The 26545-nt window shown below is 46.3% G+C and overlaps 1 protein-coding gene across 13 annotated transcripts in view; it reads left to right on the top strand.

Annotated features, from left to right (window-relative positions):
* Positions 1 to 26545, top strand: part of MPRIP (myosin phosphatase Rho interacting protein) — a 103000-nt gene that overhangs the window by 55551 nt on the left and 20904 nt on the right. For 7 of the 13 annotated variants that reach the window (XM_075318401.1, XM_075318390.1, XM_075318391.1 and 4 more), the window contains exons 5-16: positions 2885 to 2969; positions 4670 to 4865; positions 4995 to 5145; positions 15120 to 15255; positions 15349 to 15453; positions 16181 to 16237; positions 19733 to 19801; positions 19884 to 19973; positions 20996 to 21105; positions 21309 to 21386; positions 24535 to 25108; positions 25388 to 25504. In XM_075318401.1, coding sequence (XP_075174516.1) covers positions 2885 to 2969; positions 4670 to 4865; positions 4995 to 5145; positions 15120 to 15255; positions 15349 to 15453; positions 16181 to 16237; positions 19733 to 19801; positions 19884 to 19973; positions 20996 to 21105; positions 21309 to 21386; positions 24535 to 25108; positions 25388 to 25504 — 1768 coding nt within the window. Of the gene's footprint in view, positions 1 to 2884; positions 2970 to 3092; positions 3110 to 4669; positions 4866 to 4994; positions 5146 to 5346; positions 5422 to 15119; positions 15256 to 15348; positions 15454 to 16180; positions 16238 to 19732; positions 19802 to 19883; positions 19974 to 20995; positions 21106 to 21308; positions 21387 to 24534; positions 25109 to 25387; positions 25505 to 26545 lie in introns of those variants that run through there. The other 6 variants (XM_075318402.1, XM_075318403.1, XM_075318398.1 and 3 more) reach the window with 4 other exon arrangements.

Below are 26545 nucleotides of genomic sequence, written 5' to 3'. Positions count from 1 at the left end.
TGTACATAGGGGGCAGTATTATAGTAGTTATATTCTTGTATATAGGGGCAGTATTATAGTAGTTATATTCTTGTATATAGGGGCAGTATTATAGTAGTTATATTCTTGTACATAGGGGCAGTATTATAGTAGTTATATTCTTGTACATAGGGGGCAGTATTATAGTAGTTATATTCTTGTATATAGGGGCAGTATTATAGTAGTTATATTCTTGTACATAGGGGGCAGTATTATAGTAGTTATATTCTTGTACATAAGGGGCAGTATTATAGTAGTTATATTCTTGTACATAGGGAGCAGTATTATAGTAGTTATATTCTTGTACATAGGGGGCAGTATTATAGTAGTTATATTCTTGTACATAGGAGCAGTATTATAGTAGTTATATTCTTGTACATAAGGGCAGTATTATAGTAGCTATATTCTTGTACATAGGGGGCAGTATTATAGTAGTTATATTCTTGTACATAGGGGCAGTATTATAGTAGTTATATTCTTGTACATAGGGGCAGTATTATAGTAGTTATATTCTTGTACATAGGGGCAGTATTATAGTAGTTATATTCTTGTACATAGGGGCAGTATTATAGTAGTTATATTCTTGTACATAGGGAGCAGTGTTATAGTAGTTATATTCTTGTACATAGGGGCAGTATTATAGTAGTTATATTCTTGTACATAGGGGCAGTATTATAGCAGTTATATTCTTGTACATAGGGACAGTATTATAGTAGTTATATTCTTGTACATAGGGGCAGTATTATAGTAGTTATATTCTTGTACATAGGGGACAGTATTATAGTAGTTATATTCTTGTACATAGGGGCAGTATTATAGCAGTTATATTCTTGTACATAGGGGGCAGTATTATAGTAGTTATATTCTTGTACATAGGGGCAGTATTATAGTAGTTATATTCTTGTACATAGGGGCAGTATTATAGTAGTTATATTCTTGTACATAGGGAGCAGTATTATAGTAGTTACATTCTTGTATATAGGGGCAGTATTATAGTAGTTATATTCTTGTACATAGGGGCAGTATTATAGTAGTTATATTCTTGTACATAGGGGCAGTATTATAGCAGTTATATTCTTGTACATAGGGGCAGTATTATAGTAGTTATATTCTTGTACATAGGGGGCAGTATTATAGTAGTTATATTCTTGTACATAGGGGCAGTATTATAGTAGTTATATTCTTGTACATAGGGAGCAGTATTATAGTAGTTACATTCTTGTATATAGGGGCAGTATTATAGTAGTTATATTCTTGTACATAGGGGCAGTATTATAGTAGTTTTATTCTTGTACATAGGGGGCAGTATTATAGTAGTTACATTCTTGTACATAGGGGCAGTATTATAGTAGTTACATTCTTGTACATAGGGGCAGTATTATAGTAGTTATATTCTTGTACATAGGGGCAGTATTATAGTAGTTATATTCTTGTACATAGGGGCAGTATTATAGTAGTTTTATTCTTGTACATAGGGGGCAGTATTATAGTAGTTACATTCTTGTACATAGAGGGTAGTATTATAGTAGTTTTATTCTTGTACATAGGGGCAGTATTATAGTAGTTTTGTTCTTGTACATAGGGGGCAGTATTATAGTAGTTATATTCTTGTACATAGGGGGCAGTATTATAGTAGTTATATTCTTGTATATAGGGGCAGTATTATAGTAGTTATATTCTTGTATATAGGGGCAGTATTATAGTAGTTATATTCTTGTACATAGGGGCAGTATTATAGTAGTTATATTCTTGTACATAGGGGCAGTATTATAGTAGTTATATTCTTGTACATAGGGGACAGTATTATAGTAGCTATATTCTTGTACATAGGGGCAGTATTATAGTAGTTATATTCTTGTACATAGGGGCAGTATTATAGTAGTTATATTCTTGTACATAAGGGGCAGTATTATAGTAGTTATATTCTTGTACATAAGGGCAGTATTATAGTAGTTATTCTTGTACATAGGGGGCAGTATTATAGTAGTTATATTCTTGTACATAGGGGCAGTATTATAGTAGTTATTCTTGTATATAGGGGCAGTATTATAGTAGTTATTCTTGTACATAGGGGCAGTATTATAGTAGTTATATCCTTGTACATAGGGGCAGTATTATAGTAGTTATATTCTTGTACATAGGGGCAGTATTATAGTAGTTATATTCTTGTACATTGGGGGCAGTATTATAGTAGTTATATTCTTGTACATAGGAGCAGTATTATAGTAGTTATATTCCTGTACATAGGGAGCAGTATTATAGTAGTTATATTCTTGTACATAGGGGGCAGTATTATAGTAGTTATATTCTTGTACATAGGGGCAGTATTATAGTAGTTATTCTTGTATATAGGAGCAGTATTATAGTAGTTATTATTGTACATAGGGGCAGTATTATAGTAGTTTTATTCTTGTACATAGGGGGCAGTATTATAGTAGTTACATTCTTGTATATAGGGGCAGTATTATAGTAGTTATTATTGTACATAGGGGCAGTATTATAGTAGTTTTATTCTTGTACATAGGGGGCAGTATTATAGTAGTTACATTCTTGTATATAGGGGCAGTATTATAGTAGTTATTATTGTACATAGGGGCAGTATTATAGTAGTTTTATTCTTGTACATAGGGGGCAGTATTATAGTAGTTATATTCTTGTACATAGGAGCAGTATTATAGTAGTTATATTCTTGTATATAGGGGCAGTATTATAGTAGTTATTCTTGTACATAGGAGGAAGTATTAAGGGTTTAATTCATGTTCCTATAATGAAACGCATGCACTTTGGATTGCTGTGACTTTATAGCTGGGTCGGTAAGTTGCCATTTTATTGTATGTCCTTACTATGCTCTTGTTACTTCCTTCAGATGGCTTGAAATGCTGATCGTGTATCCCAAGACTAACAAGCAGAATCAAAAGAAGAAAAGGAAAGTTGAGCCCCCCACTCCGCAGGTGAGCCCCCCACTCCGCAGGTGAGCCCCCCACTCCGCAGGTGAGCCCCCCACTCCGCAGGTGAGCCTTCCACTCCGCAGGTGAGCCCCCCACTCCGCAGGTGAGCCTTCCACTCCGCAGGTGAGCCCCCCACTCCGCAGGTGAGCCCCGCTGCTGCTGACGCTTGTATTGTCCGGGCGACTTTGCGGCCGCTGTATGTCGGGTTATGATGGAGACTCCTGGCTGCGCTCCCGGTTTCTCCACCTTGGAATATCTGTGAAATCATTAACCTGTTCTGCCACTTTATCTCTAGCTGGGATCTGCGGTGTTAAGTAAATGGGGAAGTGAAAGGTTTTTTTATTTTTCCATGAGCCCTGGTCCCATCTCGTCTCTGATATCGTGGGTGGGAGAGTGGGGTAACGGCAGAGGAATCTGAGCATCCCACAGCGATAGTGAAGTCAGTGGGGTCCTGGTGTCCTGAGAATGGCTCTTACTATACATGGTAATGGTGAGCTGCCTGTGACTCACCCCATCTGACTGCCGTGTGCTGCGTGGGAGCCCACAGCGCAGCGCCAGTTCAGTAACGTCCCGAGGGGCCGGTGCCAATGATGTGCAGATCAGATGCCGGCCCGGTGCAGGGAACCATCTGCACTTTCTTACTATAACGTGCGCTGTCCGTGCGAGTTATGAATGGGTCAGTGCAAAATAATGTCTGGATTTAGCAACCCACTTGACTTAGAAGGTCTCCGTCTGGTGCTCCGTACCCTCTGCAGTCAGTTATTACCATCTGCAAGCATTATGTGACACGGTGGCATCAGACGCTGTTCAGACCACAGACTCTGACACTCCTCTCTGTGCTTTCTCTGGTGCACAGGCAGGCTCCGTCGTTGACCAGCTGTGTGCTTATTAGGGATCGGACTAGCAGGAGTTAATTTTTGCTAGCCTGCTGGCTACCTTTTAGATCACATGTTGCGGGAAACCTATCACAGTTACTCCTCGCCTTTTTAAGTTGGAGGAGTTGTCTCCCTATGCCGACTATAGCTTTCTGCTAAACTGGTCCGTGTGCTGTTGTTTTCCAGTCTGGTGATTTCCACTGCACACTTTATTATTAGGTTAGTTCCTCCCTACTTTGGTTTTCCTTCTTATCATTTGTTGTCTGATTACTCTGTGTTAGCGTGATAGTTTTGATTTACCCATCACTGTTGGGGTTTACATGCTCCTTTTCCGGCATATCCCCCCACCCCGGGATAGGGAGGGAGGGGCTGCTAGATAAGGGGTAGGAAGGCGGCCCAGACATCATCACCATCAGATGTATCTCTGCGATCAGGGACTGCTATGGAGGGAGGGGCTGCTAGATAAGGGGTAGGAAGGCGGCCCAGACATCACCATCAGATGTATCTCTGCGATCAGGGACTGCTATGGAGGGAGGGGCTGCTAGATAAGGGGTAGGAAGGTGGCCCAGACATCATCACCATCAGATGTATCTCTGTGATCAGGGACTGCTATGGAGGGAGGGGCTGCCAGATAAGGGGTAGGAAAGCGGCCCAGACATCACCATCAGATGTATCTCTGCGATCAGGGACTACTAGCCTGAGGGCCAGTTTAGGAGCCCCGGTGCCCTGTTATCCCCTGACACCCCGTGACACTTTGTCCTCAGACAGGTGATGAGTATTATCCTCTTAACGAAAAGCATTTATCAACTGTATTCCCTTATATCTTAGGAACCAGGACCTGCCAAAATGGCAGCGACCAGCACAGGGATACCCCATGCCGAAAAAGTCCCGGCCACCAAGTCCACTCTCTGGCAAGAGGAAGCAAAGGGCAAAGATGGGCATGAAAGCGTCGGCAGCAGTCCCATCCAGAGTCCAGTCCACATGCCCTCGTCCCCAAGTGAGCCGGCGCCGGATGTCAAAGTTGGTCAGTGTCTTGTATACTCGGGACACTCCACGTTTTCTTCTTGACCTCTTATCGTATTGGCACCGATATCTGTCCTGTCCTAGTGTAACCCTTTATGTCTTTGCTTTCTGTTACGTCCCTTCCGTTTAGATGGCGGCTTGATGAATGGAGATCGCATTGACGGCGGGCGGAAAACTCGAGTGGAAAGCGGCTATTTCTCGTTAGAGAAGACTAAAGACTTGAAATCCGAAGAGCAGCCGCAGACCCCGCCATCACCGTCCACCCCCGATGCGCCCAGCAGGTACAGTGTCCACAGTGCATTCCACCAGGAGCAAGATCCCTTTTTCCCCCCAGGTAGCAGCAACTTCCATCCTCGGGAGCCGCATGTCAGTAACGGGACCGCGTCTGCCCTTCATGTTCCCAATCGGGAGTACGTCATCCTGGCTGATGTGCCCCGAGCCCGCAGGATCACCCACAGGGAGGTTTTCCAGGTAGAGAAGAAGCGACTGGAGCAGAAAACCCGGGCGCGTAGCCCTGGCAGGGAGGAGGTGGCACGGCTGTTTGGCCAGCAGAGAAGGTGAGTCCTCCATCTTATCGTTCATCTGGGGGTTTGGGGGGGTTCTTGTACTAGCAATTAATGGGGATGTCCAAAATATTTATGTACTATATTACTCAATTTACTAACTATATTTTTGATTAAAACAGAGTGTCAATAGTTAGCTGCCAACATCATGGTTTTGTTTCGCACGGTCACATTGCACGTGCAGTACGATCTGTGGTAGAGGGTATAGAGGAGAATATAGAGAGGTTTACAGGAAAAGATTCAGGATAACTTGCATTTCATTCATTTATAGGGGTATTCCCATCTCCAATATGTCAGTTATAATAATATTAGCAAATACCTCCAATTAAAAATGTAGTATAGTTCTCCTGATTAGCGGTCACTTACCTCATGTGCATGGCATTACAGTAGCTTAGGTACCCATGGTTACGACCACGCATATAGTGACAGTTGCTAGTGGGTGTAACCATGGATACCTATGGTACAGTAATACCCTGCACATGAGGTAAGCGACAGCTAATCAGGAGAACTATACTACATTTCTAATTGGCGGTATTTTCTAATATTATTTTATTTTCATTTTATTTTTATTTGTTATTGTTATTATTGTTTTAAATAATTTTTTTACATTTATTTTTAATGTTTTTTTAAAAAAATATTAGTATTGTTATAATTACTAATTTTGGTAGTAGTATTATTATTAATAATAACACTAACCAAAATAATAGTAATAATAACAATAATACTAACAATACTAATATTATTACTACTAATTAATATTAATTATTATTTTTGTTAGTATTATTTTTGATAGTACTTTTTAGTATTATTATTTTATTAACAAAATACTAACAAAAATACTATCAATAATAATAATACTAACAAATAATAGTAGTAATAAAAATACTGCTAATACTTTAAAAAATATATTAAAATATAATTTTTAAAAATAATTTAAAACTATTATGATTTTTGTTAGCAGTATTAAAAATAAGAAATAATATTGTTAAATTATTTATTTTTTAATATTTTTTAAAAAATATTATTTTTAAAAATATATTAAAATACATAATTTAACAATATTAATAAATATTAATATTTTAAATTATTTTAATTAATTAAAATTTAACTATTTAATACTGCTAACAAAAATATTATTTTTAAAAATGTATTAATATATTTTTTTAGTAGTAGTGTTATTATTATTATTATTATTATTATTATTTTCTTTTGATAGTATTTTATTATATAATTTTTTTTTTTTTTTAATTCTTATTATTACACATACTAAATATTGGGATAGGATCTTGCAGAAGGGAATACCCTTTAAGTCCCTGCTGGTTCTATGCTTAGGAGTCCAGTTGTGATATAGTCATATAGGAAAGCCTGTCCCTGGTGAGGGCCGCACCCTGGACTCGTGCAGGGATATAAATGAATAAAATATAAATTTTCCACCCCAAAATCTCTCTGAATCTGATCATTTATCTGCTTTATGACCTCCTACATGCAGATCAGATGTTATTTTCCACGTGGCAGGTTCCCTTTAGTGGCACCTGTAGATGATGTTGGTGGCAGCACCGGTATATAGTCAGCCACGGGCTTTTATATACTGGTCTTACACTTGGGTGACCTTAGATGACCTTTATAAAGGAGCTCAGGAGGAAGGGTTAATTCAGTCTCATACCAGACGTCTGCTCCCCTTTTGCAGGTGTAACTTGGGTTATTATGCAGTCTATGTACAGAGATGATGTGTATTAGTATATTTCATGGGGGGGTTGCAGTGTTTTCATCCCGTGTACCCACCAGGCTCTTGCAGAGATTTCCTATGCCCCTGATTTGGTGCGGTGTATGGATCCATAGATTGGGCACTGCTGGGTATAGCAGGAAGATACCGTATTTTTCGCTTTATAAGACGCACTTTTCCTCACAAAAATTTGGGAGGAAAATGGGGGGTGCATCTTATAATCCGAATATAGCGGTACCTGGGTGTCCTGTCTGTGCGGCGATCGGGCGGCCGGGTGCCTGTGGCTGCGTGCAAGCGGCCGGGTACCTGTGCTTGCATGCGGTGGCAGCCCGGGTACCTGTGCTTGCGTGCGGTGGCAGCCGGGTACCTGTGGCTGCGTGCGGTGGCAGCCGGGTACCCGTGGCTGCGTGCGGTGGCAGCCGGGTACCCGTGGCTGCGTGCGGGTGGCAGCCGGGTACCCGTGGCTGCGTGCGGGTGGCAGCCGGGTACCCGTGGCTGCGTGCGGGCGGCAGTCGGGTGCTGCGTGCGGGCGGCAGTCGGGTGCTGTGTGCGGGTGGCGGCCGGGTCCTGCGTTCGGGGCGGCGGCCGGGTCCTGCGTTCGGGCGGCAGCCGGCTGCCGCCCTCACACAGGCACCCGCACGCAAGCACTGGTACCTGGCCGCTTGCACGCAGGGTGGGCGGGCAGCCTGCTGGCTGCCACTCTGTGCGTGCGGGGCGGGCGGCTGTGCAGCAAGTTACCCAGTTTGTCTGCGGTCCCAGTTTCAAATGATGGCGCCGGGAGCGAGCGCGTGCGCAGATGGAGCTCTTGGATGAGAGCTCCATCTGCGCATGCGCTGCTCCAGGCGCCATCATTTGAACCGGGACCGCGGACACTTGGGACACTCACTGCACCGGCCTGCTGCACCACTCACCCGCCGCTGCTGCCGCCACGGACCCCGCGGCTCCTGCCACCACGGTGTTCCGCGGCTCCTGCCACCCCGGACACCACCGCGCCTGCCACCACTGCACCTGCAACCACAGACGCCACCGCACCTGCAACCACGGACGCCACCGCACCTGCCACCACGGACCCCGCTTCCACTGATCCGCCGTGCCTGCCAGAACAACCTCTGCCTCCTGTGACCCCGCTTCACCACTGCTGCCCCCCTCCGGTAAGAGAACACCGGAGTACAAGACAGACCCCATTTTTCTTTTTTTTTTTTTTTTTTTTTTTTTAATGTCTAAATTTGGGGTGCGTCTTATAAAGCGAAAAATACGGTACTTTGCAATGTACGACTGATATATCATGGGTCTCTGCTACAGCCGCCCTATTCCAGAAGGCTGGTAACTGGATGATAACCGTCCGTATCGGGTGGATTTCTGCTGGTGTAATATTTCCATCCACTCCCCAAGGGCAAAAACATAACATAAATGTAAATGTGAGCAATGTATGGCGCCTCCAGTGGTGGTGATAGAACTACAACTCCCAGCATGTAGTATTCTCCCATCCGCTGAGCACCGGGGTCTGCACACGCACCTGACTTGCTGATGAGTCCGGTATCTGATCACCTGCCGTTACTATTAACCCACTAACTCCTCCGACCTCGCCGAATTAACCCTCTAATACCGCACCCAGTCCAGTTCCGCTCTCGCTCTACTAACCCGGCGGCTGCCGTCGTCACCATGCATGGCCGGCTTTCCAGGTGTTGAGGGTCTGCAGGTCTCGGCTTGCTCCCCCCGCAGCCGGTGAGAGGAATGCATGAGCTAATGTTTCCCAGGAGCAGACGTTTCTGCAGCGGGGTCAGTATAGGTAAATATTTGCCATGGATTTGACTGTACATTATGAAGGGAATGGACCGGTGAGCAGGGTCTGCAGCCGCTATGTTCCGGTCTCTGCTTTACACTCCGGTCCATTGCCTTCTCCCATTCTGTGGGTCCTGATGTTTCCAGGAATCGGTGACGCCAGGAAGGATCCAGACATTGCCCATTTCATTCTGTCCTCCTGACGCCGACAAACACTGTGCACCCCGGCAGAGCTATGTAGGACGCGGCGTTGTCCTTCAGCACCAGATGATGTGTGCAAAATGAGGAGGGGGGGCTGCCCGGTCGCGGGCCGTCACTGCAAGGTCAGCCATTATCTGAGCCGTCCCCTAATGTTGTGGCTGGGACATCGTGCTGAGGGTCATGCAGAGGTACAACGCCATAACAGGTCCTGATCTGGGACCACCGCGCCCCATTCTTTTTTGCATTTCTGCATCGCTTCCTTTCTTTTGCTTCTTTTTTGCTTCAAAGCCTTTTCAGTGTCAGCACATAAAAGCTAAATGCAATTTAAATATGGGGCTGTGACCAGGACTGTGAAGGGGTGCAACAACTTGCAGCATCGGAAGGTGCAACAACTTGCAGCATCGGAAGGTGCAACAAGTTGCGGCATCGGAAGGTGCAACAAGTTGCGGCATCGGAAGGTGCAACAAGTTGCGGCATCGGAAGGTGCAACAAGTTGCGGCATCGGAAGGTGCAACAAGTTGCGGCATCGGAAGGTGCAACAAGTTGCGGCATCGGAAGGTGCAACAAGTTGCGGCATCGGAAGGTGCAACTGGTCACAGGCAGAGATAGATGGATGACGGAGCGCTGCACTGAGAAGGCTTTGCTTAGTCATGTACTTCAGTGTGTTCAGTTCTGGCCGCCATCTTTGTTCCTGAACCTTCCCCGGGGGTCTCTAGACATTCTGGGGTGACCAGTTTGTGCTGTTTAAATCATTTCAGCTCTTATTCTGCAAATGCAAGAGGGAATGGTTAATGTTATAATTGATTTCACCGATAGATGGTTGAGATTGAAAGATGGCTGCCGGCGGACGCTGACTTACATCGCACTTCTACTTTTAATCGCCATTTTATATATAGTTTTATTCCACACAAAAAGTTGAGCCACTTTGGAAATACTTTACGTACTACTTATGTACCTCTCCTGAGTTACGATCTATTTTATGCTGCAGAGCTGCACTCAATATTCTGCTAATTGCCATGAGACGTTGACAATAGCCCCAAGAGTTTAGCTGAACATCTCACATATAGAGGACTAGATAGTAAATAGGATGTGTGCTGCACCCCGAGCAAGTACAAAATGCTTGTAAATTTCAGCTATGAGGTCTATAGATTTATGATTGAAGCTCTGGGGTTTAACTTAGGATAAGTACAGGATATGTAATGTATTCCATCAGCAGAATAGTGAGTGCAGCTCTGGAGTATAATACAGGAGGTAACTCAGGATCAGTAATGTAATGTATGTACACAGTGACCCCACCAGCAGAATAGTGAGTGCAGCTCTGGAGTATAATACAGGAGGCAACTCAGGATCAGTAATGTAATGTATGTGCACAGTGACTGCACCAGCAGAATGGTGAGTGCAGCTCTGGAGTATAATACAGGATGTAACTCAGGATCAGTAATGTAATGTAACGTATGTGCACAGTGACTGCACCAGCAGAATAGTGAGTGCAGCTCTGGAGTATAATACAGTACGTAAAACAGGATTAGTAGTGTATGTGAGCTCCAGTGGGGACAGTATTGCTGTTTTATGTAAAGCGCTGTGGAATTAATAGCGCTATATAAATGAATAAATATTATATATATTATATTATGTACACAGTGAGTAAGTACAGCTCTGCAGTATAATAAAGCAATCAATATTCAATAATGTATGTAGACAGTGACTCCACCAGCAGAATAGTGAGTGCAGCTCTGCAGTATAATAAAGGAATAAATGTATGTACACAGTGACTGCACCAGCAGAATAGTGAGTGCAGCTCTGGAGTATAATACATGATCAGTAATGTAATGTATGTACACAGTGACTGCACCAGCAGAATAGTGAGTGCAGCTCTGGAGTATAATACATGATCAGTAATGTATGTACACAGTGACTGCACCAGCAGAATAGTGAGTGCAGCTCTGGAGTATAATACATGATCAGTAATGTATGTACACAGTGACTGCACCAGCAGAATAGTGAGTGCAGCTCTGGAGTATAATACATGATCAGTAATGTATGTACACAGTGGCTCAACTTGTGTAGATGATTTCTCTATGTAAAGTGTTCTATACTGTAATACCCCTACCCTCGGCTCTGTCAGCAAGGCAGGTGCTGAGCATTTGCTGCCTGTCTGTGACCATATCTGTGTATAATGAGCGCATCCCATGTCCGGACTAATGAGAATCTCTGCCAATAACGCCATTAGATGTGTTGTGATTACTGATGATGATTTTGCAGTTGTAATACATTAATATTGATGATGTTGATTGCGCTGATAATTGATAAGTGATTTGCCGCCTCTGGTTAGTTCATACACTCACTTTCCAGCCTTGTTCTATTTCCAGGTCTATGCTCTCCACCTCCTCCTCCTGCTGCTGCTGCTGCTGTGTGAGATGGCCATCTTTTCTGAGCCCGCTTCGCTGCCATCTCGTCTTAGTGTCCGAATTTATGAGACAAGAGATGTGACTATTTTCTGTCTCCTAGGAAAAACAAACCAGTCTGTTTTTTCCTCCCCTCCCCCTCCCTCCCTTCCAAAATCTGCTGTCTCTTCTACTGACTCACTCTGAGTTTTATTTTTTGACTTTGGCTGCCTGGGAAGGCCGGTGCTAAGTTACTGGAAACAATACGTTCCCCCCTCAACAAAAAATAAGTGTTTTTGTTATGTTGCCATTGAGAATTATGTTGGGGGTAATAAATAAAATAAAAAGGCGTCTGTTTAATGTATGGAGCTGCAAACACAGCGCGTTCCATAACTCACTGTACCCAGCAAGGTCATCCTGGACCTGCAATGGCCATTTAAAGGGGTTGTCCACTGTTAAGTTTTTTTTTTTTGTTTTTTTTTATTGCATATATTTTTGGCTCAAAAGCAATTTTGTAATTGGCTTTCATTAAAAATTTTGCACAGTTTGCCTTCTGTATATAACTATCTATTGCTGGCTGCCGAATGAGTCAACTGAAAATCTGTCAGTGAGCTCATTCTTGGGGTTCAATGATACAGATTCTTTTTTTTCTTTTTCTGCGCTCCTATCAGCAAATGTAAAACCACAGACCACATCAATGCAATGCTGAATGTTCTGTGATATGGCTTATACAAGTAAATGCCTACATTTAAAGAGGATCGGTCACATGCGGAAAAAAGTTGAGAGAAATAATCGCTAAAAATCCTTGAGTCCCCCTGATTCTGTCGCTCTTCTCCGTTTTGCTCTGCATCACTCCATTGCAGAGATAATCACATTTGCTGGTATTGGAGCGCAGTATGTGAAATCTCTTCTTGTAGTGCAACTGGGTGTTTATTTATGTGCAGCGAGTTATGGAATGTGCCTCCTCTCGTAGCTATTCATGAACTCGTCTGCATTATGGTTACTCATGTTTTATCAAGTTTGTTAAATGAAGTCATAAGGAAAAGACAAAAGTGATCTGCGCTATATCTCACGAGGATAAATGAAGCTGTGATGCTCATGAGATTTGGACCTGATCGTTTTTTCCTTATAGAAGTCGATGTCCTCTGAACCCACGACTGATTTTGGATTTCGGCATTCCCAATCCGTTCTTTTCTTCATCGGGATGTTTTTTGTGCCCAGAAATTTTGCCTTAAACTCCAAGAAACTGTTGCAGGAGAAGGCCGGCCTTTTCACACTTAATGGGGGAACATATCACTCAGGTGGTCCTTGCTTCATTACACAGAATCCCATTAACTGAAAATGTAGCTCTCTTCCCTGACGTCGATCCATGCCCGTGTTGTGATCTGTATTTCGTAGACCCCGGCACTCTCCCGCGGGGAATTCGACCATTGTTTAACAAGAGGCTCCAGAGTCGCGGAGCAGACGGGGGATTTAACGACTGCGGGGAAGAGACAGACGCTTTATTAAGAGCCTTGTGATCTTGTTAACCGGGGATCGATGCCAACGTCCTCCTGCTCCAGGAGCGCGAGCGACCGCCGATCACAACACCACCTAAGGACTTGGCACCGACCTGCTCGAGTCACACATTTGTTAACATTAACATCCAAATTTGGGGGTTAGGCTACTTTCACACTTGCGTTCAGCGCAGTCCGTCACTATGGAGAATAGCGCAGTCCGTTAACGCACTGCGCTATTCTCCATAGACTTGTATGGACGACGCACTGTAACGCAAGTGTCAGCGTTGCATCCGCTGGACGACGCAGCGTCGTTATTTTGACGCTGCGCCGGGCGGATGGAACGATGCATGTAACGTTTTTTTTGAGCAGCAGAAACCTTTATTTTTCACTGCGCATTTTTTTTTTTTTTTTTTACTCACAAACTTTATTTTATTTCTCGGTTGTCGAACGTTCAGCTGAGCTCTCGGCCGCCGGCATGTCAGGGCGCTCGGCTGAGCGCTCGGCCGCCGGCATGTCGGGGCGCTCGGCTGAGCGCTCGGCCGCCGGCATGTCGGGGCGCTCGGCTGAGCGCTCGGCCGCCGGCATGTCGGGGCGCTCGGCTGAGCGCTCGGCCGCCGGCATGTCGGGGCGCTCGGCTGAGCGCTCGGCCGCCGGCATGTCGGGGCGCTCGGCTGAGCGCTCGGCCGCCGGCATGTCGGGGCGCTCGGCTGAGCGCTCGGCCGCCGGCATGTCGGGGCGCTCGGCTGAGCGCTCGGCCGCCGGCATGTCGGGGCGCTCGGCTGAGCGCTCGGCCGCCGGCATGTCGGGGCGCTCGGCTGAGCGCTCGGCCGCCGGCATGTCGGGGCGCTCGGCTGAGCGCTCGGCCGCCGGCATGTCGGGGCGCTCGGCCGCCGGCTATTAAGAGCGATCAGCTGATCGTTCACAATAGTCGGCTGCCGGTACTGTAAAGAAGAAAAAAAATAAATAAATAGAGCTTTCCGTTATTTTGTACAATCCGTAGCATTGCGTTGTGCCACTATATGCAATGCATCCGTCACACAACGCAATGCTACGGAAGCCGTCCAACTCAAGTGTGAAATTAGCCTTAATTAAACACAAAGGAAACCATAGAACATTTTTTTTTTCCACCTCCTTTTTGAAGTCTTTTTGTAAATCCTTAATGACTATTGTGGGACGCCGGAGCACTTTTGTCTTTTCATCTGTAAAGCTTTGGAGCACTTTTGTCTTTTCATCTGTAAAGCTTTATATGAAGATGTAGATGGCCATTGTCGATGCCATCTGTGGAGATAGAAATGTCAAAAATCTAGACAATTGGTTGAGACATCGGGAGACCTTTCCTCTTCTATCAAGTTATTAATAATTCCATTCATCCGTTTCTCGGTCCGATCTGTTTCTGAAAAAGTCGGTAGCCGTCAGTTTTTTTCAGCTTTACAAAAAGCCGAGGGAACGTCATTGTCTGAGCCGCCAAATTTTGGTTCTGACGCGACTTTTCCAGAGACAGATGTGATGGTTGAAGAGACAGGGGGGATTTTTGGCAACTTAACAGAAGAGGGAAAACTAAGGAAGCCGACACGATGGCTGCTGCCATTGTGCAAAGGTGACAGACTCTTAGGCATCACCATCTGTTTTACGAATCTGTATATCCTTGTTGATTTTTATATGTTAATAAATCAAGTTCTTTATAGAAAGGGTCTTTGTAAAGGTGGAGGATAGTTACTAATACGGTTGCTTCGTAAATGCAAGCAATGACCAGCTGTCAACCGCGTACGTGTAACAATCCAAAGGCAATTCTGTCCTCCGTACATAAACGGCTCGCAACGTCTTAACAACTTGATCCGGGTGTTTTCTCCTTCATTATCCGACTACATCCAGACTTATTGGAGATCCCAACATCCAGACAATGTATATTACCCACGATGGCTGGGATCTGTCACATCTGTCAGCCGATGAGGTTGGCGTTGCTTACATTTACCTGGTGAAAGGGAACTTGTTTACTAAACTTTAGTCTGTATATTATAGAGTTTATATATATTTGTTTACATTATATATTTTTTTTAGAATCTCCTGTTTTCCTCCCCTGGCTTCCTCCTTGTTTCTCTTTAGGCGTTCACTTGTCATTGAGAAGTTTGAAGCTTTGGACATCGAGAAGGCAGAACACATGGAGACCAGCTGTTCGGCCGTCCCCGGCAGCGAGGCCCGGCAGGGCCGCAGTGAGAAGCGCACCTTTCCAAGGAAAAGGGTGAGAAACCTTTCATTCAGGAACTATGCAGATTGCTGCTGTGTTTTTTTTTTTTTTTTTTTTTTTACTTATTCTATCTTTTTCCTTCAATAGGATGATACAGGGGGGGCTTCTATTCCCGATGTATCCGCTTGCAATATGTCACCATACCGAAGGGCAAAGTCCCTGGATCGCCGATCCACAGAATCCTCCATGACGGTAATTTTTAGAGACTTGCGTTGGGCAGCCTCTCCATCCGTTTCCTGACCTCCCCCTCCTCACGAATATCATCCTATAGTCTCCACTCCTCCTTTACATTTGACCACAGCTGTTCTCCATCTGTCACATGGACTTCGCATTGTCATCCGACACAGTACATGATGGAATGGGCTCTTTGTTCCACAAGTGTTTTTTTTTTTTTTTTTTCTCTTTTATGTAGAGATATTTTAGGCACGTCTAGCTTGTACCATCAAAACCGACCCTTGCAAATAACTGGCAAGCTGCGCTCACGAGGCGCCCATCGAAACGTCTGCATTTCAGCCCTGTCGCTATTTAAATAAGGAACCTAATTCAGACCCGAACCTTGCCGGGGTTATTGCTTGGTGAAAATGATCCTTTTTTAATTTGGCAGCCCCCCTCCTATCTTCTCATCCTTAATGTATTTTGGTATCCCTGGGAATGAAGGGTTATTCTGGGGTCCCAGTCATATGACTGCCTTATATATATGAGGGAGCGTTGAGCTGAGTGGTCTGTAATCATGAAACTGGTGGGACGAGATCAGGTTTGTAGACGCCAGTATTCTCAGGAGACCCCAGCATTGGCAGCCGTCGTATGGCACTTATAGGATCATCAATGTAATGAATTGTCTTACCAATGGCTGGTCGAAGCCTTTTGGTTTTTATTTTGCCTCTGGTAATTTCCATATATTTTTTTTTTTTTTTTATAGCCGGACCTTTTGAACTTCAAGAAGGGTTGGTTGACCAAACAGTATCAGGATGGGCAGGTGAGTTGTTACATTTTTGTTAATGTATAATTTATATAATGGGCCTGTGTAACTAAAGGATCGATGGGGATTGGTTTGACGGTGGGCGGGGATTGGATTGACGGTGGGCGGGGATTGGATTGACGGTGGGCGGGGATTGGATTGACGGTGGGCGGGGATGGATTGACGGTGGGCGGGGATTGGATTGACGGTGGGCGGGGATTGGATTGACGGTGGGCGGGGATTGGATTGACGGTGGGCGGGGATTGGATTGACGGTGGGCGGGGATTGGATTGACGGTGGGCGGGGATTGGATTGACGGTGGGCGGGGATTGGATTGACGGTGGGCGGGGATTGGATTGACGGTGGGCGGGGATGGATTGACGGTGGGCGGGGATGGATTGACGGTGGGCGGGGATGGATTGACGGTGGGCGGGGATGGATTGACGGTGGGCGGGGATGGATTGGGCGGACGGATTGGGCGGTGGGTGGAGGTTGGCTGGATTGGGCGGTGGGTGGAGGTTGGCTGGATTGGGCGGTGGGTGGAGGTTGGCTGGATTGGGCGGTGGGTGGAGGTTGGATGGATTGGGCGGTGGGTGGAGGTTGGATGGATTGGGCGGTGGGTGGAGGTTGGATGGATTGGGCGGTGGGCGGGGATGGATTGACGGTGGGCGGGGATGGATTGACGGTGGGCGGGGATGGATTGGGCGGACGATGGAGATGGATGGATTGGGCGGTGGGTGGAGGTTGGATGGATTGGGCGGTGGGTGGAGGTTGGATGGATTGGGCGGTGGGTGGAGGTTGGATGGATTGGGCGGTGGGTGGAGATGGGTTGACGATCCTTAGTACATACTTCAAGCACGGACTATGAGAATACGCCGCAGCCTGACATCTGGTGTAATTGGACACTAATTGGAAGCTCTGAGGGCCTATAAACTATCAGAACATGTAGTAACCTATGACTGTTCTCCAAAAAGCAGAAACCTCTACAGTTCCCTCTATAGGTAATATATTTTAGAGGAGAGCTAATTTGCATTCCTTTCTGCATTGCCTGACAGACTAGCTGCACCAGCTGGATACTACTACTTACTTCTAACTACTACAACTCTTTATTGTTTTATATTCTTCAGCCACTTTGCGCATAGATCAGTGTAAATCCGGGTCCTGAGGCCCCACGGAATGCACACACCATTGAGAAATGCTGATCTCGGGACACTGGAGTGCGCAGCCACTGCCCGAGAGTCTTTGCCCTCCTATTTCATCCGCACTCCGCTCCCCTCGGACACCTTCTGTGCGCTCCTCAGCGGTCTCTTGAGCAGTGAGTTGGGGTGTCAGGACTCTGCGCCCTGAGATCTACAGGCAAAGTGGATGAAAAATATTTTTAAAATGTATTAATGGTTTACGTTCTCTTTGAGACTTCTACTTTTTAATAAGGATGAAATCGGCCATGATGGATTCTTACCTTCTCCCCTCCCTTGTCTGGGCAGAGAGGCCTCCATACACATTAGGATATTGCTGGGTTCAGCTGATGTTTGTGTATTAGCAGTGTCTGTGTTCAGCCTTATTATGATTCTTCTTAGAAATGTTCTATATTGTAGAGGTTCTCGTTGATGATTTATCGCTGTTACTCCCCTCGGGCAGGTGTTGGCCGTCGGTGGTCAGTCACCCACTGTCGCTCGTATTGCTGTGGTTTCTCTGTGGTTTTTCTCTGCCCGCTGCAGCCTGTGCCCAGCATGGTAATAAGTCACCGCCTGGGACGGCTGCCCGTGTCTGGCTGGTAATAGCTGTGCATACTTTCCTGATAGTACTCGTCAGGCTCTGCCCAGGGCTGAGGCTGTGCTTGTTGTGATGCCATGCAGAAGCTATGTAGACCGTGTGTTTACAAGCAGAGGCAGTAGGGGAAGTGTACTGACATCATGACCCTATTACAGCAGCCAGCTGGGGCCCCCCTGGGACGGGGGTTACTGGGAGAAGGGGAGGGGTCCGGTTACAACATTTCGCTGCCTCTGAGAGACGGATTTCACATTTGCTGGGAGCACAAACAACGCTCTATTTTGGTGGATATCCTTCTTCCGTCGCTTCCTCCCTTTTTATTCAGGCCTTACTGCTTCATTGTCCGGTAAATGAAATCCTCATGTGCGCCTGTGTCTGGGGGATTCTTTATATTTGTTTCATGAAAGATTAAACAATTTGCAACTTTATTGGCTCCCGTTACCTGTGCGCTTGCCTGGCTTTTTTTTTTTCCTGAGAATGGTAAAACATCCCCAAAATTTGTTTTTGGACCGACATTTCAGTAATGGTGCACACAGTCACGTCTAATTATCGATTCATGCCAGATCCGAAATGTTCCAAACTGGTTCATTTCAGCTAAAAGGGATTTTGATACGTTAACTCTTTACTTTAAAATTCAGCTTTTCTGCAACATCCATAAAAATGGCCTCAGAAATTAAAGATGTCAGTCTTCGAATGTGTCCATTTGCCGCTGTGCAGTGAGCTTGGATAGAGCTGCACTCCCATTGTTCACATATGGCAAACCCTCGCCGCAGCCCCTTTCCTTTTGCTGCTGCCCCTTTCCTTTTCCTTTTGCGGCTGCCCCTTTTCTTTTGCGGCTGCCCCTTTTCTTTTGCGGCTGCCCCTTTCCTTTTGCGGCTGCCCCTTTCCTTTTGCGGCAGCCCTTTTTCCCTGTTGCGGCAGCCCCTTTCTTTTTCCCTGTTGCGACAGCCCCTTTCTTTTTCCCTGGTGCGGCAGCCCCTTTCTTTTTTCCCTGTTGCGGCAGCCCCTTTTTCCCTGTTGCGGCAGCCCCTTTCTTTTTTCCCTGTTGCGGCAGCCCCTTTCTTTTTTCCCTGTTGCGGCAGACCCTTTCTTTTTTCCCTGTTGCGGCAGCCCCTTTCTGTTGTTCCCTGTTGCGGCAGCCCCTTTCTGCTTTTCCCTGTTGCGGCAGCCCCTTTCTTTTTCCCTGTTGCGGCAGACCCTTTCTTTTTTCCCTGTTGCGGCAGCCCCTTTCTGTTTTTCCCTGTTGCGGCAGCCCCTTTCTTTTTCCCTGTTGCGGCAGACCCTTTCTTTTTTCCCTGTTGCGGCAGCCCCTTTCTGTTTTTCCCTGTTGCGGCAGCCCCTTTCTGCTTTTCCCTGTTGCGGCAGACCCTTTCTTTTTCCCTGTTGCGGCAGCCCCTTTCCTTCTCAGTTGGGTATACGTATAACGTACAGCTGGGATCTGTGACGTACACCCACAGTAGTATTTCTGCATCATCCCCTACGCGGCTACATAGAGGAATATCTTCCATATAATTGTCATAACCCCTTCTACAGCCTTGGCGATGGTTACGGTGACACTTGCTGGTCATGGTTGGTAGTTCTTTGCCTTTCATGATCGGATAAGCTCAAAAATGTTTTTATTTTAAATAGAAAGTAACAACAAATGTTATTTTGCGGACTCTTAAACTTGATGGAAAAACGTGGAGTTCTGGAATTCTTCGGATAAGTGCTTCACCTGCTATAACCTCATCTTGTGTATTTCAGTGGAAGAAGCACTGGTTTGTACTGACTGACCAGAACCTGAGATACTACCGAGACTCTGTGGCGGAAGAGGTGAGCGAGATACCAGCGTCTACTCTTCTTCCGACCCTCGTCTTCAGCTACTTCTAGTGTCTCCCCTTGTTTTTCTTCTCAGGCTGCTGACTTGGATGGGGAAATTGACCTGTCCACCTGTTACGATGTTACAGAATTCCCAGTCCAGAGAAATTATGGATTCCAGATTCATGTAAGACGCTATTTATTGCATTTGTTTTCTCGATTTCGTCTTAAGTGTTAAATATAGGCAGCTATGTGGCCGACATGAGGGTTTATGGAGGGGTTCAGGCTTGCTTTGAGTCCTTGTTCCCAGGATGTGCAGGGGTCAATCTACCGTATTTGTCGTTTTATAAGACGCAGTGGATTATAAGACGCACTTTAAATTTAGAGGAGGAAAATAGGAAAAAAAATGAGGGTCCGTCTTGTAATACTAGTGCGTCTGAATCCTAATGCTCACCGGGGGAGTTGGGGGCGGCGGTGGTGGAGTGGCTCAAGAAGGTCACAGGAGGCAGGGCGATGCAGGCTGTGAGGAGGGGGTTTTGTGGCTCAGGAGGGTCGGTGATACTGCAGGGTCACAGGACTGGGTGTCTCGGCGGCGGGTGCCATTGATCTGACAGCGGGCTCCATTGAATCGCCCGTGGTTGATAAGAGAGACTTGCAAGAAAATGGCTGCGGAGGTGATGTGTGCGCAGATAGGACTCCGCGGCCATTTTCTTGAAGGCCATTGCGTTAATCTTCTCACGCGCCGCTTCTGCAGCCATTTTCTTGTATATCCATCAATTCGCGGGCGATTCAATGGAGCCTACAGTCAGATCAATGGCACCCGCCACCGAGACACCCAGTCCTGTGACCCCACAGCCCGCCGGCAGATCAGTGGCGCCCGCCGCCGAGACACCACCGAAGTCCGTCCGGTGACCCTTCTGAACTTCTCCTCCAAGTCCTCTGACCCTACCTCCAATGACCCCACCCAACCACAGTCTACCCGGTAAGCCATATCCATTTTGTAAGATGCACCCTCATTTTACCCCCAGTTTTGGGGGGCAAAAGAGTATGTAATCCGTAAAATACGGTAATTATATTATCATTTTCCAATACTTTGGCAAAAACTGATCCAATGCGTACCTCAGTTATTTTTTTTTATTTGGATGAGATCTAGATTGATAGTTTTCTTTAACCACAAGTTTTTTTTTTTCCTTTATTATATTTTTTTAGACAAAAGAAGGGGAGTTCACTCTGTCTGCGATGACCTCGGGCATCCGGCGAAACTGGATACAGACCATCATGAAACATGTGCGACCCAACACTGCCCCAGATGTCACCAGGTGAGGACGACCAGTACGGAAACGCATCCAACCACGTTAATTAATCTTCTAATCTACCAGCTAAATAGACCTCGGGATCATCGACTTTTTCACTTTTTGTTTTTTCTATAAGTGAAGCTTTCATTTCCCGACTTCTTTCTCCTGCCCTTTCCCTGCTTCCTTTTCACATTTCGCCATCTCTTTAATTTCCATGCAAACCCCAGGAAAAGCTTCTCTCTGAAACTGTCTGTGCTGAAGCCAAGGTTGGAAAGCTGTGTTCTCTCCTGTATAAACGTCTTGTGGTTTGTATTCGTTGTGGTTCACTGCATGCTCTCTGCTTCTCACGGCCCAAGGTTTTCTTCAAGTAGGTTCTTCGAGTGATTTGCACGCAGCGGAGACTGCCGTATGTGGCATTTTCTGACTTTTGATTTGTACCCCCGTTCCCTCCTTACCCCACCTCGCGCTATGTATGCTCACAAATGTTGAGCCACCAGAATGGCTGCCTCCACGATGCTCAGAAATCGGATACAATTTATGGAGATCTGATTACGTGATTCCTACACGGCAAAATAATGCACAGAAACAGGTGGCCTGATAGCGCTTGTTGCTTGTATGCAATGTCACAACATCCTGGCATGGCATTAATGATCGGCCTGCTCTGCCACACAGTACCCGCATCGGAGACATTTTACTTCTCATTATTTCTAGGGGATTCGCCCATTTTTTCCAGGTCTGCATGGCGTGTGCTTTTATTTTTATCCCCGTCTTCCAATCTAATAAAAAAAAATCTTCTTTTGGCATGGATGATATGGACAGATGCACCAGAAACGCCTGACGCGTCAAGCCTACAAACTGTGGGGTCCATGTTTACATCTGTTTATTACGTCATTGAAGCTATAAAGTGTACCTCCTGCCTTCCCAAAGAGGAGACCCATATGTGACAGGGGTTAAATGGATTTTCCTCAACTTGCAGCCAATCCATTTACAACTTAACGTATTTTTTGGTTTATAAGACGCACCCCAAATTTAGAGAGTAGAAAAAAAAATGGAGTCAGTCCTATAATCCAGTGGTGTCTTGAGGGGGGCGGCAGCGGTGGAGGAGATGGGTCACAAGAGCCAGGGGCGGTGGTGGAGCAGGGCGGGACGGCGGGTGTCTCAGATGCGGTCCCAGAAACTGGCAGCGGTGGCTGGGCTGTGGGGCTGCAGGCGAGATTGATGCGTAGATTGAGCTATCTCCATCTGCGCATGCGCCGACTCCAGGTGCCATTATTTGAAGTCTTCGCCGTCCGCAGCCCCATCCCCAGCCCAGCCGCCCCGTACCCAGCCCCATCCCCCTGCTACTCCTCTCTACCCCCCCCCCCCGGTATGCTACATTCAGATTATAAGACGCACCCCTCATTTTCCTTTCAAATTTTTGAAAGGAAAAGTGCATCTTATAATCCGAAAAATGTTATTCTACAAAAGACCAGCTCACTTATGCCTCCACAATATTTGTGACGAGAAAGCGTCTCCATCTGCGCATGCGCCGACTTCGGGTGCCATTATTTATTTGAAGTCTTCGCAGCCCCCTCTCCAGCCCCAGTCGCCCCCTCTCCAGCCCCAGTCGCCCCCTCTCCAGCCCCAGTCGCCCCCTCTCCAGCCCCAGTCGCCCCCTCTCCAGCCCCAGTCGCCCCCTCTCCAGCCCCAGTCGCCCCCTCTCCAGCCCCAGTCGCCCCCTCTCCAGCCCCAGTCGCCCCCTCTCCAGCCCCAGTCGCCCCCTCTCCAGCCCCAGTCGCCCCCTCTCCAGCCCCAGTCGCCCCCTCTCCAGCCCCAGCCGCCCCCTCTCCAGCCCCAGCCGCCCCCTCTCCAGCCCCAGCCGCCCCCTCTCCAGCCCCAGCCGCCCCCTCTCCAGCCCCAGCCGCCCCCTCTCCAGCCCCAGCCGCCCCCTCTCCAGCCCCAGCCGCCCCCTCTCCAGCCCCAGCCGCCCCCTCTCCAGCCCCAGCCGCCCCCTCTCCAGCCCCAGCCGCCCCCTCTCCAGCCCCAGCCGCCCCCTCTCCAGCCCCAGCCGCCCCCTCTCCAGCCCCAGCCGCCCCCTCTCCAGCCCCAGCCGCCCCCTCTCCAGCCCCAGCCGCCCCCTCTCCAGCCCCAGCCGCCCCCTCTCCAGCCCCAGCCGCCCCCTCTCCAGCCCCAGCCGCCCCCTCTCCAGCCCCAGCCGCCCCCTCTCCAGCCCCAGCCGCCCCCTCTCCAGCCCCAGCCGCCCCCTCTCCAGCCCCAGCCGCCCCCTCTCCAGCCCCAGCCGCCTCCTCTCCAGCCCCAGCCGCCCCCTCTCCAGCCCCAGCCGCCCCCTCCCCAGCCCAGCCCCCCTGCTACTCATCTCCACCACCCCCCGGTATGCTACATTCAGATTATAAGACGCACCCCTCATTTTCCTTCCAAATTTTTGAAAGGAAAAGTGCATCTTATAATCTGAAAAATATGGTATTCTACAAAAGACCAGCTCGCTTATGCCTCACAATATTTGTGACGAGAAAGCATCAAGTTTCAATACCATCTACATGTATGAATGCCAAATGTGGGCTTGATCCTGTATTTTTTTTCCTTAAGTAAAAAAAGGCGGCTTCATCATATTGATCAACACTCCTCATTACGACCTCACAAATACAGAAAAGGCAGCAGTGTTTCAACCCCCTAGTATAGATTTGGGTCCTTGTCCGGTTGCTAAGCTCTTACTGCTGTATGATGGAATACACTTTTTGTCCGTTAATTTCTTATATTTTTTTTATTGTACAACAAGGTACACTGTGATTAAAAACAAAAATGGCGGTATTGCTGAATAAAAGAAAAGAAAATTAAAAACGAATCAATTTATATGTATACCCAAAATAGAATAATACAACTCATTCCGTAAAAATAGAGAATTATGACTCTCGGGATGCGAGACTGATCAAAATAATGTCTTGGTCTTTTAAAGCCCAAAATAGGCGAATCTTTAAACAGAAGAATCTCCGTAGTTTCTCAGAGTATTTTAATTAAATCCTTGAAGCATAATTTGATGGAATCCCAGTCTGTAGCGGAAGAACACTTTCTCGTAGTTGATTGTCGTCTCCCAAGAGAAATGCTCACCTGGTTTGCAAAACAATATACGTTATACCAATAGTTTAACCTTCCTCATCTTCGCACCTTTCACTCTTCGGAAGCCTCTGTTCCTTCTTTACATCATGTCCTCTGTTGTAACTTTTTTCAAAAATAATTTCTCTTCTCTTGAAATCCTTTTTTCTTTTTTTTTTCCTTTTTATATATAAAATATGAATTTATGGCAATGGATATTTTGTAAACTTGGATATGTTTGCCGCCTGCTAACTCCTGCCCTGCACTCTCCCAGTTCTTCAGGTCTTCTCAGTTAAAAGTTCCCTTCTTTTTGTGTGATGATGTTGGACCCGTTTGTTTAACCTCATCTGTTTTTATCCACAGCTCTCTGCCTGAGGAGAAGAGCAAAACCGCGTCTTCCTTTGTCTCCAGTTCCTATCAAAGTGAAAAGTCGGATTCGGAGCACACGGATGCAGATGGAGGAGAGCATAAGAGGAGCCGGGCACGTGAGAGAAGAAGAGAAGGACGCTCCAAAACCTTTGACTGGGCAGAGTTTCGACCAATTCAACAAGCACTGGCTCAAGAGCGGGCTCAAGCGTCTGAGGTCACAAAGTCGATTTCTTGCTATGACACCACTGATTCCAAGAACGATTTGGGGGATCTGGAAAGGGAGCGAACTAGGCGGAGAGAAGAGCGCCGGAAACGGTTTGAGACCTCAGACTCTGTGGAGGAGTCTACAGTTGAAGAATCGTCACGAATGGAAGTGGACAAAGGGCCGACGTCTTCAGATTCCATTGACATGAGGCCAAATGTTCAAGTGGAAATTGAGCAGCGCTGGCAACAAGTAGAAACCACTCCACTGAGGGAAGAAAAACAAATACCCATTGCTCCACTTCCCTTATCTAACTCTTCCCCTAAACGCACCGTGGAAGACATCACAGTCCTCTTGGAAAAGCAGGTAAAAAAGCAAGGTTATTCCCGGTCACAACATGGCTCTGTGTCTTCTATAGAGCGAAGCCTACCATTAGACCAACGAGGAGAAGTACTTGTCGTCGTTAGTCTAGTGGTAGGCTTCTGTCTTGAGATGCGAAATAGTCTTTGGTTGGAATCCCGGTGAAAGCCCATGGACTGTGTTCAGTATGGCTGTGTCTGTCTTCTACGTAGATCTGTAAAGGATCAAGAGATTCCCACAAACCCAATTGGAATTATTTTTTTTTCTTTTCCACCCATGGTCCAGCTTGAGCAGAGTCAGAAGGAAGTGTCGGACCTCCTGGCTGAAAACCTAGTACTGCAACAGCGACTGAAGGCAGCCTTGGAGCAACAGCAAAGTGCCAGAGATGGCTACGTGTTACAGGTACCAATAGCGTTTCGTAACATTGTGTTGAACCTGTCCATTGCCAGTCCGGTCCCCTCCGTGGCACTGGACAGGTTTACTAGTGTAGTATTCGAGCATTGGGTAAAGCGCTGCATGCTCCTCTCACATACTCTCCTGTGGCCTTCAGCTTGTTTCTTCATTTTTTTTCAAGTATACAATTAACACAAAATCTATATTCTTTATTGTCTTTTGGATAAATTATTTTCTATCGACAAGCTGAACACCATTCCTTCTACAGACCGTAATTTCATTCCATCTTAGTCTCTAGAAGTAGAGTTAGCACATTTAGAAGAACTGGAGGATTCATGAGTCTCTCTCCTGTTTTCTGCCTTTCAACAACCACAAATCTAAAAATCATCTTCTAACTCCTCTTCTCTCTGTGCCGGTGATAAGGGCTCATTAACACATCTCGGTGGCTTGTACTGCATGGTGTTGTTTTTTTTATAAAGCATGGTGTACATCTAATATTTCACTGAGTGTCACATCTGTGGGCTTTTCCTACCAGCGTTTTTAAAGGTTCAGCAGTTTGAGGCTAAGTTCTCCGGCTTCTGGCTGTGCTTCTGTCTGTCCCCGTGCTGTATTTATGTACGTCTGCATGCCTAGAATAACCTTCTCTGAAATCTAAGATGTAGATTTTGTTGTTTTTTTTGTTGTTTTTTTTTTTTTTACCTTCCTCCTTCTAATTTAGTTTGCTTCTTTATTATATTTTAAGGTAGCACTTTCAAGAGTAATATAAATGCTTGCAATAAAACCAATCTTATTTACCGTATCTTGATTATTTTATTATTTTTTTTGCTCCCTACTTTGCATGCTATAGGAGGACATTCATTTCCTTTTAGCTTCATGTGATTTTTGCTCAGAAAAAAACCCCAATTGTTTTTGTTCTGGAAAACAATATTGATCATTGAGCTGTTTTTCCTCTCGCTCTTCTCCCGTTTTTTCCCTCTCTGCCTTGTTGCCCACCCTCCACTAGATTCATCCTACTTTTTTCTTTTTTGTCACCTTCCCCTTTTAGAATCA

Source organism: Anomaloglossus baeobatrachus, chromosome 7 (assembly GCF_048569485.1).
Source record: "Anomaloglossus baeobatrachus isolate aAnoBae1 chromosome 7, aAnoBae1.hap1, whole genome shotgun sequence".
In the NCBI taxonomy this organism is placed as follows: domain Eukaryota; kingdom Metazoa; phylum Chordata; class Amphibia; order Anura; family Aromobatidae; genus Anomaloglossus; species Anomaloglossus baeobatrachus.
This window is presented reverse-complemented; position numbering and strand designations above follow the sequence as displayed.